At 40.4% G+C, this 13,085-nt stretch overlaps 1 protein-coding gene across 3 annotated transcripts in view; it reads right to left on the bottom strand.

Annotated features, from left to right (window-relative positions):
* MECOM (MDS1 and EVI1 complex locus) overlaps nt 1-13,085 on the bottom strand; it is an 872,193-nt gene that overhangs the window by 434,903 nt on the left and 424,205 nt on the right. For 2 of the 3 annotated variants that reach the window (XM_069727366.1, XM_069727367.1), the window contains exon 1: nt 2,776-2,965. In XM_069727366.1, the coding sequence (XP_069583467.1) occupies nt 2,776-2,808 (33 nt within the window). In that variant the 5' untranslated portion in view covers nt 2,809-2,965. Of the gene's footprint in view, nt 1-2,775; nt 3,117-13,085 lie in introns of those variants that run through there. The other variant, XM_069727368.1, reaches the window with a different exon arrangement.

Genomic DNA, 13,085 nt, shown 5'->3' with positions numbered 1-13,085 from the left:
TGGTCCATGGGCTGGGTCTTGTGCTACTGCATGACCCTATTCTAGTGAACAAGGCTGAGATACAATTCCATGCACAACCTATAGACAAGAGTAGTCTTGCTTCTTAGACAAAAATATTAAGACTAGGAAGATTTTGAAGAGAACTTGTCAGGGGCTTTTGATTTTAGGTCAACCAACCAATTACATTGCTCTGTGTGGTGATAAATGAAGAGTTTAATCATATCTTCTTGGCCACAAGATGATATTGCATTATTGAGAAAATCAACGTTAATTCTCCATATTCTTCACCCCCTGGTGCCACCTCCATAGGATTAAGTGACATCTTCTGAGGGAAACTGAAATGATTTAGATTGTGAGCCCCATCGAGGACAGCAATGATAATGAGTGCAAACTGTAAAGTGCTGTGGAATATGTTAGCACTATATAAAAATAAAGATTATTATTATTATTAAATGATCAGCGCTGAACAGACATCAATCCTATATCAATCATATGTATTATTATCTGGATAGATAATAATGCATTGAATAAAATATATACTGTAAAGTTTATTGTGAGCGCTGGAATGCCCATTTGCGGCCATGGTGGCATGTTTGATTTTGTGATTTACTATTCAACAATGTACAGCTCTTGCAAAAATTAAGAGACCACTGCACAGTTTTATAAAAATCTACATGTAATAGCCATTCCATTCCAATGTCAGTTGAATTGCAACCAGGGTACACCTCATTCTACTTAAATAAGATTTTGTTCAGGTGATCACCTAATCAGAAGCACATTAACGAAGGAAAGTATAAAAAACACTGCTGTGATGTTCACAATCCTCTTGCAATAGGACAAGCTGGATAGCAAAACAAGTGATAGTAATATCCCAGAAGTAAAAGGAATGAAAAAATAACTTTTAACCATGCCAAATGAGTTGAAAAGAAAAGTCTTGAGTGAGGAAAAGAAGGGCTCAATTCTGGCTTTACTAGCAGAGGGACACAGTGAGCGTCATGTTGCCTCTATCCTTAAAATTTCTGAGAAGGCAGTCCATTACAACAAGGTCAAGCAGCAGACATTGGAGACAACAAAGCTACAAACCGGCAAAGGGCAAAAATGACTCTCCACTGACCGGGATGACCATCATCTTATTCGAATTTCACTCAGCAATGGCAGGATGACATCAAGTGACCTACAAAAGGAATGGCAAATGGCAGCTGGGGTGAAGTGCATGGCAAGAACAGTTTGCAACAGGCTCTTAGAGGCAGGACTCAAGTCATGTAAAGCTAGAAAAAAGCCTTTCATCAATGAGAAGCAAAGGAGAGCCAGGCTGACGTTTGCCAAATACCATAAGGATTGGACCACAGAGGAATGGAATAAGGTAATCTTCTCTGATGAGTCTAATTTTCAGCATTACCCAACACCTGATCGTTTAATAGTTAGACAGAGACCTGGAGAGGCGAACAAGCCAGTGTCTTGCAACCACTGTGAAATTTGGTGGAGGATCGGTGATGATCTGGGGATGCTTCAGCAAGGCTGGAATTGGGCTGGTTAATCTTTGCGAAGGACATATGAATCAAGCCGCATATAAGGTTATCCTGGAAAAACAGTTGATTCCTTCTGCTCAGGCAATGTTCCCCAACTCTGAGGACTGTTTTTTCCAGCAGGACAATGCGCTATGCCACATAGCTAGGGCAATCAAGGTGTGGATGAAGGACCATCACATCAAATTCCTATCATGGCCAGCCCAATCTCCAGACTTGAACCCCATTGAAAATCTCTGGAATGTAATCAAGAGGAAGATGGATCATCACAAGACATCAAACAAAGAAGAACTGCTTAAAATTTTGCACCAGGAGTGGCATTAGGTCACCCAAAAGCAGTGTAAAAGACTGGTGAAAAGCATGTCAAGACACATGAAAGCTGTGAATAAAAATCATGGTTATTCCACAAAATATTGATATCTGAACTCTTACTGAGTTAAAACATTAGTATTGTTTCTAAATGATTATGAACTTGTTTTTTTGCATTATTTGAGGTCTGCAAGCAATGCATTTTTTGTTATTTTGACCATTTCTCATGTTCAGAAAATAAATGCAAAATTTATTGATTGGAACTTTGGAGAGTGGAGACATGTTGTCAGTAGTTTATAGAATAAAAGAACAATTTACATTTTACTCATAAATATACCTATAAAGAGAAAAATCAGACAAACTGAAAATTTTGCAGTGGTCTCTTAATTTTTACCAGAGCTGTATTTAACTTGACGCTGCAAGTCCTTACAAGAGCTCTTTCAGGGGCTTTAGACCTGCGTTTCTTTATTGACCCCACTTATATGTAGTCATATATTATTTTCAATAAAGTACATTGAAAACTAAATAGATAACAACATTATTTTGACTAAGCTATCAGAAGGATTAACGCACTTTGTCAAATTAAAATAAAAGTTAATAATTGGGTCTAGCACTGAAAAGTGCTATCTGGGTGAAGAAAACAACTAGGAATTAGAAGAAATTTAAGAAATGAAATTTATTAAACCTTATGGTTATCTAGCTGTTTTGTGCAGTCTGCTAATCTATTTTATTATATTATGTTCTGTCAATGCTTCAAGGCTGCTATGGAACCATATAATTGATAACATCTAAAATTTGTAGCCGTTCTTGAGATATTAACAATTTTCTTTTATTTAGTGCTCATTGTTTGGGGAATCTTTAAAAAGATGGAAATAACCATTTAAATATTTTAAATATATGCAAAAATAATTAAAATAATAATGTACATAATATTCCTTACCTCCCAGCCAGACTGTAGATTTTCAAGATTCATGCACTGTTCTCCTTCAAATGGTCCAAATTTTTCTCCAGCTAATATCTTCACCTTTGTCCATATTCCTAATCCTGAGCCTGGAATACTAGATTCTCGAAGCTCAAACTCAGGAGGAATTGGAATGTCATCTGGTATGTAAATGGGTGCCCTGTATGGTGATCCTTCTGTAGGTGTGAATTCATCACTAGAAGAAGCTGGGGAGGATAGATCTGGAAAATTTGATCCTGAAGTAGTGCCAGTCCCATCATCAAAATGTGACAACTCTCCATCTACGACCTCAGAAAATTTTTCAGTGCAAACATCGTCATCTGTAAATTGACAAAAAAGACATATTAGCACGGCATGTAGTATAAATCTGGTGCTCTTCTAAATTAAAGACTAATCCTTAGAAAATCATCATTGCTAACAGATATTTTGCTTAATCAAAGTAGCGGTTAACGATAATGAGATATAGTATATATCTGATTACAGATTTTACTCCATTACTCCAACTTGATTCTGGCCTTTAAAGAAGCTTATATGCGTAGATTTAGCTTCAGCAAAATATTGTTACAAGTTATTTTTACTGGAGGAAGCAGCAACTGACCAAAGAATTCTGTGAAAGTTTCCAGAGAACATGTACAATTTGATTTGCTGACCATACATACGTGAGCCTGGTCCACCAGACTGGAAGCCATTGAAAGGGTTTTCCCATGAATACAAGTTAATTATAATCAATAGATCTTGGAATAATAATAATTTCCACAATTGGAAGTGTTTAACCCCTTTCTGACATCGGACGTACTATCCCGTCGAGGTGGGGTGGGCCCCTATGACCACGGACGGGATAGTACGTCCAGCGCGATCGGCGGCGCTCATGGGGGGAGCGCGGCCGATCGCGGCCGGGTGTCAGCTGCCTATCGCAGCTGACATCCGGCACTATGTGCCAGGAGCGGTCACGGACCGCCTACGGCACATTAACGCCTGGCACACCGCGATCAAAGATGATCGCGATGTGCCGGCGGTATAGGGAAGCTTCCCGCAGGGAGGGGGCTCCCTGCGGGCTTCCCTGAGCCCCCCGCAGCAACGCGATGTGATTGCGTTACTGCGAGGGTCTTACCTCCCTCCCTGCTTGCTCCAGGCCCGGATCCAAGATGGCCGTGGATCCGGGTCCTGCAGGGAGGGAGGTGGCTTCACAGAGCCTGCTCAGAGCAGGCACTGTGAAGCCTGCAGCGCTGCATGAGTGCTATGCAAACTGTCAGATCATTGATCTGTGATGTCCCCCCCTGGGACAAAGTAAAACAGTAAAAAAAAATTTTTCCAAATGTGTAAAAAAAAAAAAAATATTCCTAAATAATGAAAAAAAATATATATTATTCCCATAAATACATTTCTTTATCTAAATAAATAAAAAAAAACAATAAAAGTACATACAGTTAGGTCCATATATATTTGGACAGAGAAAACATTTTTCTAATTTTGGTTCTAGACATTACCACAATGAATTTTAAACAAAACAATTCAGATGCAGTTGAAATTCAGACATTCAGATTTCATTTGAGGGTATCCACATTAAAATTGGATGAAGGGTTTAGGCGTTTCAGCTCCTTAACACGTGCCACCCTGTTTTTAAAGGGACCAAACGTAATTGGACAATTGACTCCAAGGCTATTTCATGGACAGGTGTGGCCAATCCCTTCGTTATGTCATTCTCAATTAAGCAAATAAAAGGCCTGGAGTTGATTTGAGGTGTGGTGCTTGCATTTGGAAGGTTTTGCTGTGAAGTAAACATGCGGTCAAAGGATCTCTCCATGCAGGTGAAACAAGCCATCCTTAAGCTGCGAAAACAGAAAAAACCCATCCGAGAAATTGCTACAATATTAGGAGTGGCAAAATCTACAGTTTGGTACATCCTGAGAAAGAAAGAAAGCACTGGTGAACTCATCAATGCCAAAAGACCTGGGTGCCCACGGAAGACAACAGTGGTGGATGATCGCAGAATAATCTCCATGGTGAAGAGAAACCCCTTCACAACAGCCAACCAAGTGAACAACACTCTCCAGGAGGTAGGCGTATCAATATCCAAATCTACCATAAAGAGAAGACTGCATGAAAGTAAATACAGAGGGTTCAGTGCACGGTGCAAGCCACTCATAAGCATCAAGAATAAAAAAGGCTAGACTGGACTTTGCTAAAAAACATCTAAAAATGTCAGCACAGTTCTGGAAGAACGTTCTTTGGACAGATGAAACCAAGATCAACCTCTACCAGAATGATGGAAAGAGAAAAGTATGGCGAAGGCGTGGTACAGCTCATGATCCAAAGCATACCACATCATCTGTAAAACACAGCGGAGGCAGTGTGATGGCTTGAGCATGCACGGCTGCCAGTGGCACTGGGTCACTAGTGTTTATTGATGATGTGACACAGCACAGAAGCAGGCGAATGAATTCTGAGGTATTCAGAGACATACTGTGTGCTCAGATCCAGCCAAATACAGCCAAACTGATTGGTCGTCATTTCATACTACAGATGGACAATGACCCAAAACATAAAGCCAAAGCAACCCAGGAGTTTATTAAAGCAAACAAGTGGAATATTCTTGAATGGCCAAGTCAGTCACCTTATCTCAACCCAATTGAGCAGCATTTCACTTGTTAAAGACTAAACTTCAGACAGAAAGGCTCACAAACAAACAGCAACTGAAAACCACCGCAGTGAAGGCCTGGCAGAGCATCAAAAAGGAGGAAACACAGCGTCTGGTGATGGCCATGAGTTCAAGACTTCAGGCAGTTATTGCCAACAAAGGGTTTTCAACCAAGTACTAAAAATGAACATTTTATTTAAAATTATTGAATCTGTCCAATTACTTTTGGCCCCTTTAAAAACAGTGTGGCACATGTTAAGGAGCTGAAACTTCTAAACCCTTCATCCAATTTTAATATGGATACCCTCAAATGAAAGCTGAAAGTCTGAACTTCAACTGCATCTGAATTGTTTTGCTTAAAATTTATTGTGGTAATGTCTATAACCAAAATTAGAAAAATTTTGTCTCTGTCCAAATATATATGGACCTAACTGTATATTTAGTATCGCCGCGTCCGTAACGGCCCGACCTATAAAACTGGCCCACTAGTTAACCCCTTCAGTAAACACCGTAAGAAAAAAAAAAAAACGAGGCAAAAAACAACGCTTTATTATCATACCGCCGAACAAAAAGTGAAATAACACGCGAACAAAAGGACAGATATAAATAACCATGGTACCGCTGAAAGCGTCATCTTGTCCCGCAAAAAACGAGCCACGATACAGCATCATCAGCAAAACAATAAAATAGTTATAGTCCTGAGAATAAAGCGATGCAAAAATAATTATTTTTTCTATAAAATAGTTTTTATCGTATAAAAGCGCCAAAACATAAAAAAAGATATAAATGAGGTATCGCTGTAATCGTACTGACCCGAAGAATAAAACTGCTTTATCAATTTTACCAAACGTGGAACGGTATAAACGCCTCCCCCAAAAGAAATTCATGAATAGCTGGTTTTTGGTCATTCTGCCTCACAAAAATCGGAATAAAAAGCGATCAAAAAATGTCACGTGCCCGAAAATGTTACCAACTCGTCAACTTGTCCCGCAAAAACAAGACCTCACATGACTCTGTGGACCAAAATATGGAAAAATTATAGCTCTCAAAATGTGGTAACGCAAAAAATATTTTTTGCAATAAAAAGCATCTTTCAGTGTGTGACGGCTGCCAATCATAAAAATCCGCTAAAAAACCCACTATAAAAGTAAATCAAACCCCCCTTCATCACCCCCTTAGTTAGAGAAAAATTAAAAAAATGTATTTATTTTCATTTTCCCATTAGGGCTAGGGCTAGGGTTAGGGCTAGGGTTAGGGCTAGGGTTAGGGTTAGGGCTAGGGCTAGGGTTAGGGCTAGGGCTAGGGTTAGGGCTAGAGTTAGGGTTAGGGCTAGGGTTAGGGCTAGGGTTAGGGTTAGGGATAGGGCTAGGGTTAGGGCTAGGGTTAGGGCTAGGGTTAGGGTTAGGGCTAGGGTTAGGGTTACGGCTAGGGTTAGGGTTAGGGCTAGGGTTAGGGCTAGGGTTACAGTTTGGGTTGGGGCTAAAGTTACAGTTAGGGTTTAGATTACATTTACAGTTGGGAATAGGGTTGGGATTAGGGTTAGGGGTGTGTCAGGGTTAGAGGTGTGGTTAGGGTTACCATTGGAATTAGGGTTAGGGGTGTGTTTGGATTAGGGTTTCAGTTATAATTGGGGGGTTCCACTGTTTAGGCACATCAGGGGCTCTCCAAACGCGACATGGCGTCCGATCTCAATTCCAGCCAATTCTGCATTGAAAAAGTAAAACAGTGCTTCTTCCCTTCCGAGCTCTCCCGTGTGCCCAAACAGGGGTTTACCCCAACATATGGGGTATCAGCGTACTCAGGACAAATAGGACAACAACTGTTGGGGTCCAATTTCTTCTGTTACCCTTGGGAAAATACAAAACTGGGGGCTAAAAAATAATTTTTGTGGGAAAAAAAAAGATTTTTTATTTTTACGGCTCTGCGTTATAAACTGTAGTGAAACACTTGGGGGTTCAAAGTTCTCACAACACATCTAGATAAGTTCCCTGGGGGGTCTAGTTTCCAATATGGGGTCACTTGTGGGGGGTTTCTACTGTTTAGGTACATTAGGGGTTCTGCAAACGCAATGTGACGCCTGCAGACCATTCCATCTAAGTCTGCATTCCAAATGGCACTCCTTCCCTTCCGAGCCCTCCCATGCGCCCAAACGGTGGTTCCCCCCAACATATGGGGTACCAGCGTACTCAGGACAAATTGGACAACAACTTTTGGGGTCGAATTTCTCCTCTTACCCTCGGGAAAATACAAAACTGGGGGCTAAAAAATAATTTTTGGGGGAAAGATTTTTTTTTTAATTTTCACGGCTCTGCGTTACAAACTGTAGTGAAACACTTGGGGTTCAAAGCTCTCACAACACATCTAGATGAGTTCCTTAGGGGGTCTAGTTTCCAAAATGGTGTCACTTGTGGGGGGTTTCTACTGTTTAGGTACATTAGGGGCTCTGCAAACGGATCCTTGATGCAAACAACTGGCTAAGACGATGGTGCAGACAACAAGGATTCGGATTCCTGGACCACGGTGTGAATTACTTGTACGATGGACTCCTCGCCAGAGACGGACTACACCTCAACAAACCTGGGAAACACACATTCGCCAGAAGACTCGCTACACTCATCAGGAGGGCGTTAAACTAGAAGAAGAGGGGACGGGAAGAAAAACATTAGACTTGAACAAAGAAGATCCAGGAAAACATACTCAGAAGGGAGGTAAGAACATTTCTAAAACAATCCACAGCGAGGAGATTGGAACAAAACAAAATCCTCTAAACTGCATGCTTGCAAACGCCAGAAGCCTGACAAACAAGATGGAAGAACTAGAAGCAGAAATATCTACAGGTAACTTTGACATAGTGGGAATAACCGAGACATGGTTAGATGAAAGCTATGACTGGGCAGTTAACTTACAGGGTTACAGTCTGTTTAGAAAGGATCGTAAAAATCGGAGAGGAGGAGGGGTTTGTCTCTATGTAAAGTCTTGTCTAAAGTCCACTTTAAGGGAGGATATTAGCGAAGGAAATGAGGATGTCGAGTCCATATGGGTCGAAATTCATGGAGGGAAAAATGGTAACAAAATTCTCATTGGGGTCTGTTACAAACCCCCAAATATAACAGAAACCATGGAAAGTCTACTTCTAAAGCAGATAGATGAAGCTGCAACCCATAATGAGGTCCTGGTTATGGGGGACTTTAACTACCCGGATATTAACTGGGAAACAGAAACCTGTGAAACCCATAAAGGCAACAGGTTTCTGCTAATAACCAAGAAAAATTATCTTTCACAATTGGTGCAGAATCCAACCAGAGGAGCAGCACTTTTAGACCTAATACTATCTAATAGACCTGACAGAATAACAAATCTGCAGGTGGTCGGGCATCTAGGAAATAGCGACCACAATATTGTACAGTTTCACCTGTCTTTCACTAGGGGGACTTGTCAGGGAGTCACAAAAACACTGAACTTTAGGAAGGCAAAGTTTGACCAGCTTAGAGATGCCCTTAATCTGGTAGACTGGGACAATATCCTCAGAACTAATAATACAGATAATAAATGGGAAATGTTTAAGAACATCCTAAATAGGCAGTGTAAGCGGTTTATACCTTGTGGGAATAAAAGGACTAGAAATAGGAAAAACCCAATGTGGCTAAACAAAGAAGTAAGACAGGCAATTAACAGTAAAAAGAAAGCATTTGCACTACTAAAGCAGGATGGCACCATTGAAGCTCTAAAAAACTATAGGGAGAAAAATACTTTATCTAAAAAACTAATTAAAGCTGCCAAAAAGGAAACAGAGAAGCACATTGCTAAGGAGAGTAAAACTAATCCCAAACTGTTCTTCAACTATATCAATAGTAAAAGAATAAAAACTGAAAATGTAGGCCCCTTAAAAAATAGTGAGGAAAGAATGGTTGTAGATGACTAGGAAAAAGCTAACATATTAAACACCTTCTTCTCCACGGTATTCACGGTGGAAAATGAAATGCTAGGTGAAATCCCAAGAAACAATGAAAACCCTATATTAAGGGTCACCAATCTAACACAAGAAGAGGTGCGAAACCGGCTAAATAAGATTAAAATAGATAAATCTCCGGGTCCGGATGGCATACACCCACGAGTACTAAGAGAACTAAGTAATGTAATAGATAAACCATTATTTCTTATTTTTAGGGACTCTATAGCGACAGGGTCTGTTCCGCAGGATTGGCGCATAGCAAATGTGGTGCCAATATTCAAAAAGGGCTCTAAAAGTGAACCTGGAAATTATAGGCCAGTAAGTCTAACCTCTATTGTTGGTAAAATATTTGAAGGGTTTCTGAAGGATGTTATTCTGGATTATCTCAATGAGAATAACTGTTTAACTCCATATCAGCATGGGTTTATGAGAAATCGCTCCTGTCAAACCAATCTAATCAGTTTTTATGAAGAGGTAAGCTATAGGCTGGACCACGGTGAGTCATTGGACGTGGTATATCTCGATTTTTCCAAAGCGTTTGATACCGTGCCGCACAAGAGGTTGGTACACAAAATGAGAATGCTTGGTCTGGGGGAAATTGTGTGTAAATGGGTTAGTAACTGGCTTAGTGATAGAAAGCAGAGGGTGGTTATAAATGGTATAGTCTCTAACTGGGTCGCTGTGACCAGTGGGGTACCGCAGGGGTCAGTATTGGGACCTGTTCTCTTCAACATATTCATTAATGATCTGGTAGAAGGTTTACACAGTAAAATATCGATATTTGCAGATGATACAAAACTATGTAAAGCAGTTAATACAAGAGAAGATAGTATTCTGCTACAGATGGATCTGGATAAGTTGGAAACTTGGGCTGAAAGGTGGCAGATGAGGTTTAACAATGATAAATGTAAGGTTATACACATGGGAAGAAGGAATCAATGTCACCATTACACACTGAATGGGAAACCACTGGGTAAATCTGACAGGGAGAAGGACTTGGGGATCCTAGTTAATGATAAACTTACCTGGAGCAGCCAGTGCCAGGCAGCAGCTGCCAAGGCAAACAGGATCATGGGGTGGATTAAAAGAGGTCTGGATACACATGATGAGAGCATTATACTGCCTCTGTACAAATCCCTAGTTAGACCGCACATGGAGTACTGTGTCCAGTTTTGGGCACCGGTGCTCAGGAAGGATATAATGGAACTAGAGAGAGTACAAAGGAGGGCAACAAAATTAATAAAGGGGATGGGAGAACTACAATACCCAGATAGATTAGCGAAATTAGGATTATTTAGTCTAGAAAAAAGACGACTGAGGGGCGATCTAATAACCATGTATAAGTATATAAGGGGACAATACAAATATCTCGCTGAGGATCTGTTTATACCAAGGAAGGTGACGGGCACAAGGGGGCATTCTTTGCGTCTGGAGGAGAGAAGGTTTTTCCACCAACATAGAAGAGGATTCTTTACTGTTAGGGCAGTGAGAATCTGGAATTGCTTGCCTGAGGAGGTGGTGATGGCGAACTCAGTCGAGGGGTTCAAGAGAGGCCTGGATGTCTTCCTGGAGCAGAACAATATTGTATCATACAATTAGGTTCTGTAGAAGGACGTAGATCTGGGGATTTATTATGATGGAATATAGGCTGAACTGGATGGACAAATGTCTTTTTTTCGGCCTTACTAACTATGTTACTATGTTACTATGTTAATGTGACACCTGCAGACCATTCCATCTAAGTCTGCATTCAAATAGCACTCCTTCCCTTCCGAGCCCTCCCATGCGCCCAAACAGTGGTTCCCCCCAACATATGGGGTATCAGCGTACTCAGGACAAATTGGACAACAACTTTTGGGGTCGAATTTCTCCTCTTACCCTCGGGAAAATACAAAACTGGGGGCTAAAAAATAATTTTTGTGGGAAAAATTTTTTATTTTATTTTTACGGCTCTCCATTATAAACTGTGAAGCCCTTGGTGGGTCAAATCGCTCACCACACATCTAGATAAGTTCCTTATGGGGTCTACTTTCCAAAATGGTGTCACTTGTGAGGGGTTTCTACTATTTAGGTACATTAAGGGCTCTGCAAACGCAACATGGCGTCTCATCTCAATTCCTGTCAATTTTGCATTGAAAAGTCAAACGGCGCTCCTTCCTTTCCGAGCTCTCCCATCCGCCCAAACAGTGGTTTACCCCCACATATGGGGTATCAGCGTACTCAGGACAAATTGTACAACTACTTTTGGGGTCCAATTTCTTCTCTTACCCTTGGGAAAATAAAAAATTGGGGGCGAAAAGATAATTTTTGTGAAAAAATATGATTTTTTATTTTTACGGTTCTGCATTATAAACTTCTGTGAAGCACTGGGTGGGTCAAAGTGCTCACCACACCTCTAGATAAGTTCCTTATGGGGTCTACTTTCCAAAATGGTGTCACTTGTGGGGGGGTTTCAATGTTTAGGCACATCAGGGGCTCTCCAAACGAAACATGGCGTCCCATCTCAATTCCAGTCAATTTTGCATTGAAAAGTCAAATGGCGCTCCTTCGCTTCCGAGCTGTGCCATGCGCCCAAACAGTGGTTTACCCCCACATGTGGGGTATTGGCGTACTCAGGACAAATTGTACAACAACGTTTGGGGTCCATTTTCTCCTGTTACCCTTGGTAAAATAAAACAAATTGGAGCTGAATTAAATTTTTTATAAAAAAAAGTTAAATGTTCATTTTTATTTAAACATTCAAAAAATTCCTGTGAAGCACCAGAAGGGTTAATAAACTTCTTGAATGTGGTTTTGAGCACCTTGAGGGGTGTAGTTTTTAGAATGGTGTCACACTTGGGTATTTTCTATCATATAGACCCCTCAAAATGACTTCAAATGAGATGTGGTCCCTAAAAAAAAATGGTGTTGTAGAAATGAGAAATTGCTGGTCAACTTTTCACCCTTATAACTCCCTAACAAAAAAAAATTTTGGTTCCAAAATTGTGCTGATGTAAAGTAGACATGTGGGAAATGTTACTTATTAAGTATTTTGTGTGACATATCTCTGTGATTTAATTGCATAAAAATTCAAAGTTGGAAAATTGCGAAATTTTCATAATTTTCACCAAATTTCCGTTTTTTTCACAAATAAACACAGGTACTATCAAAGAATTTTTACCATTGTCATGAAGTACTATATGTCATGAGAAAACAGTGTCAGATTCACTGGGATCCGTTGAAGCGTTCCAGAGTTATAACCTCATAAAGGGACAGTGGTCAGAATTGTAAAAATTGGCCCGGTCATTAACGTGCAAACCACCCTTGGGGGTAAAGGGGTTAAAAATAATGTTCCTGTGCTGAGATAATCTTACATATGCACCCCTGCTGTGTACTGAGTAATGGCCGTGTCTGACCGTACAGAAACATGGTCTGATCATACCACAGCTCCTGGGGAAGGAGGAAGCAAAAGAGAATATACAGACAGTACCACATCAGATTGCAAATGATTCTTTCTTTGAAGCAAAACAATGTTTGCAAAAAAAGGGCAGTTAAATGTTTTACCTCTCAAAAAGAATCAACTGCAATCCCCTGCTCTAATGTCAGTATACTCGTTTGCATGTTTGGTAATAATGTAATCGGTCCGTGCTGCACATTCATGTTTCCAAGTCATTTTTATGACACAATGAATGCTACAAAAGCAAAAAACAATGACAGAAT

Source organism: Ranitomeya imitator, chromosome 5, assembly GCF_032444005.1.
Source record: "Ranitomeya imitator isolate aRanImi1 chromosome 5, aRanImi1.pri, whole genome shotgun sequence".
NCBI classification, from domain to species: domain Eukaryota; kingdom Metazoa; phylum Chordata; class Amphibia; order Anura; family Dendrobatidae; genus Ranitomeya; species Ranitomeya imitator.
Note: the sequence above shows the minus strand (reverse complement) of the source record. Positions and strands in the feature narration are given on the sequence as shown.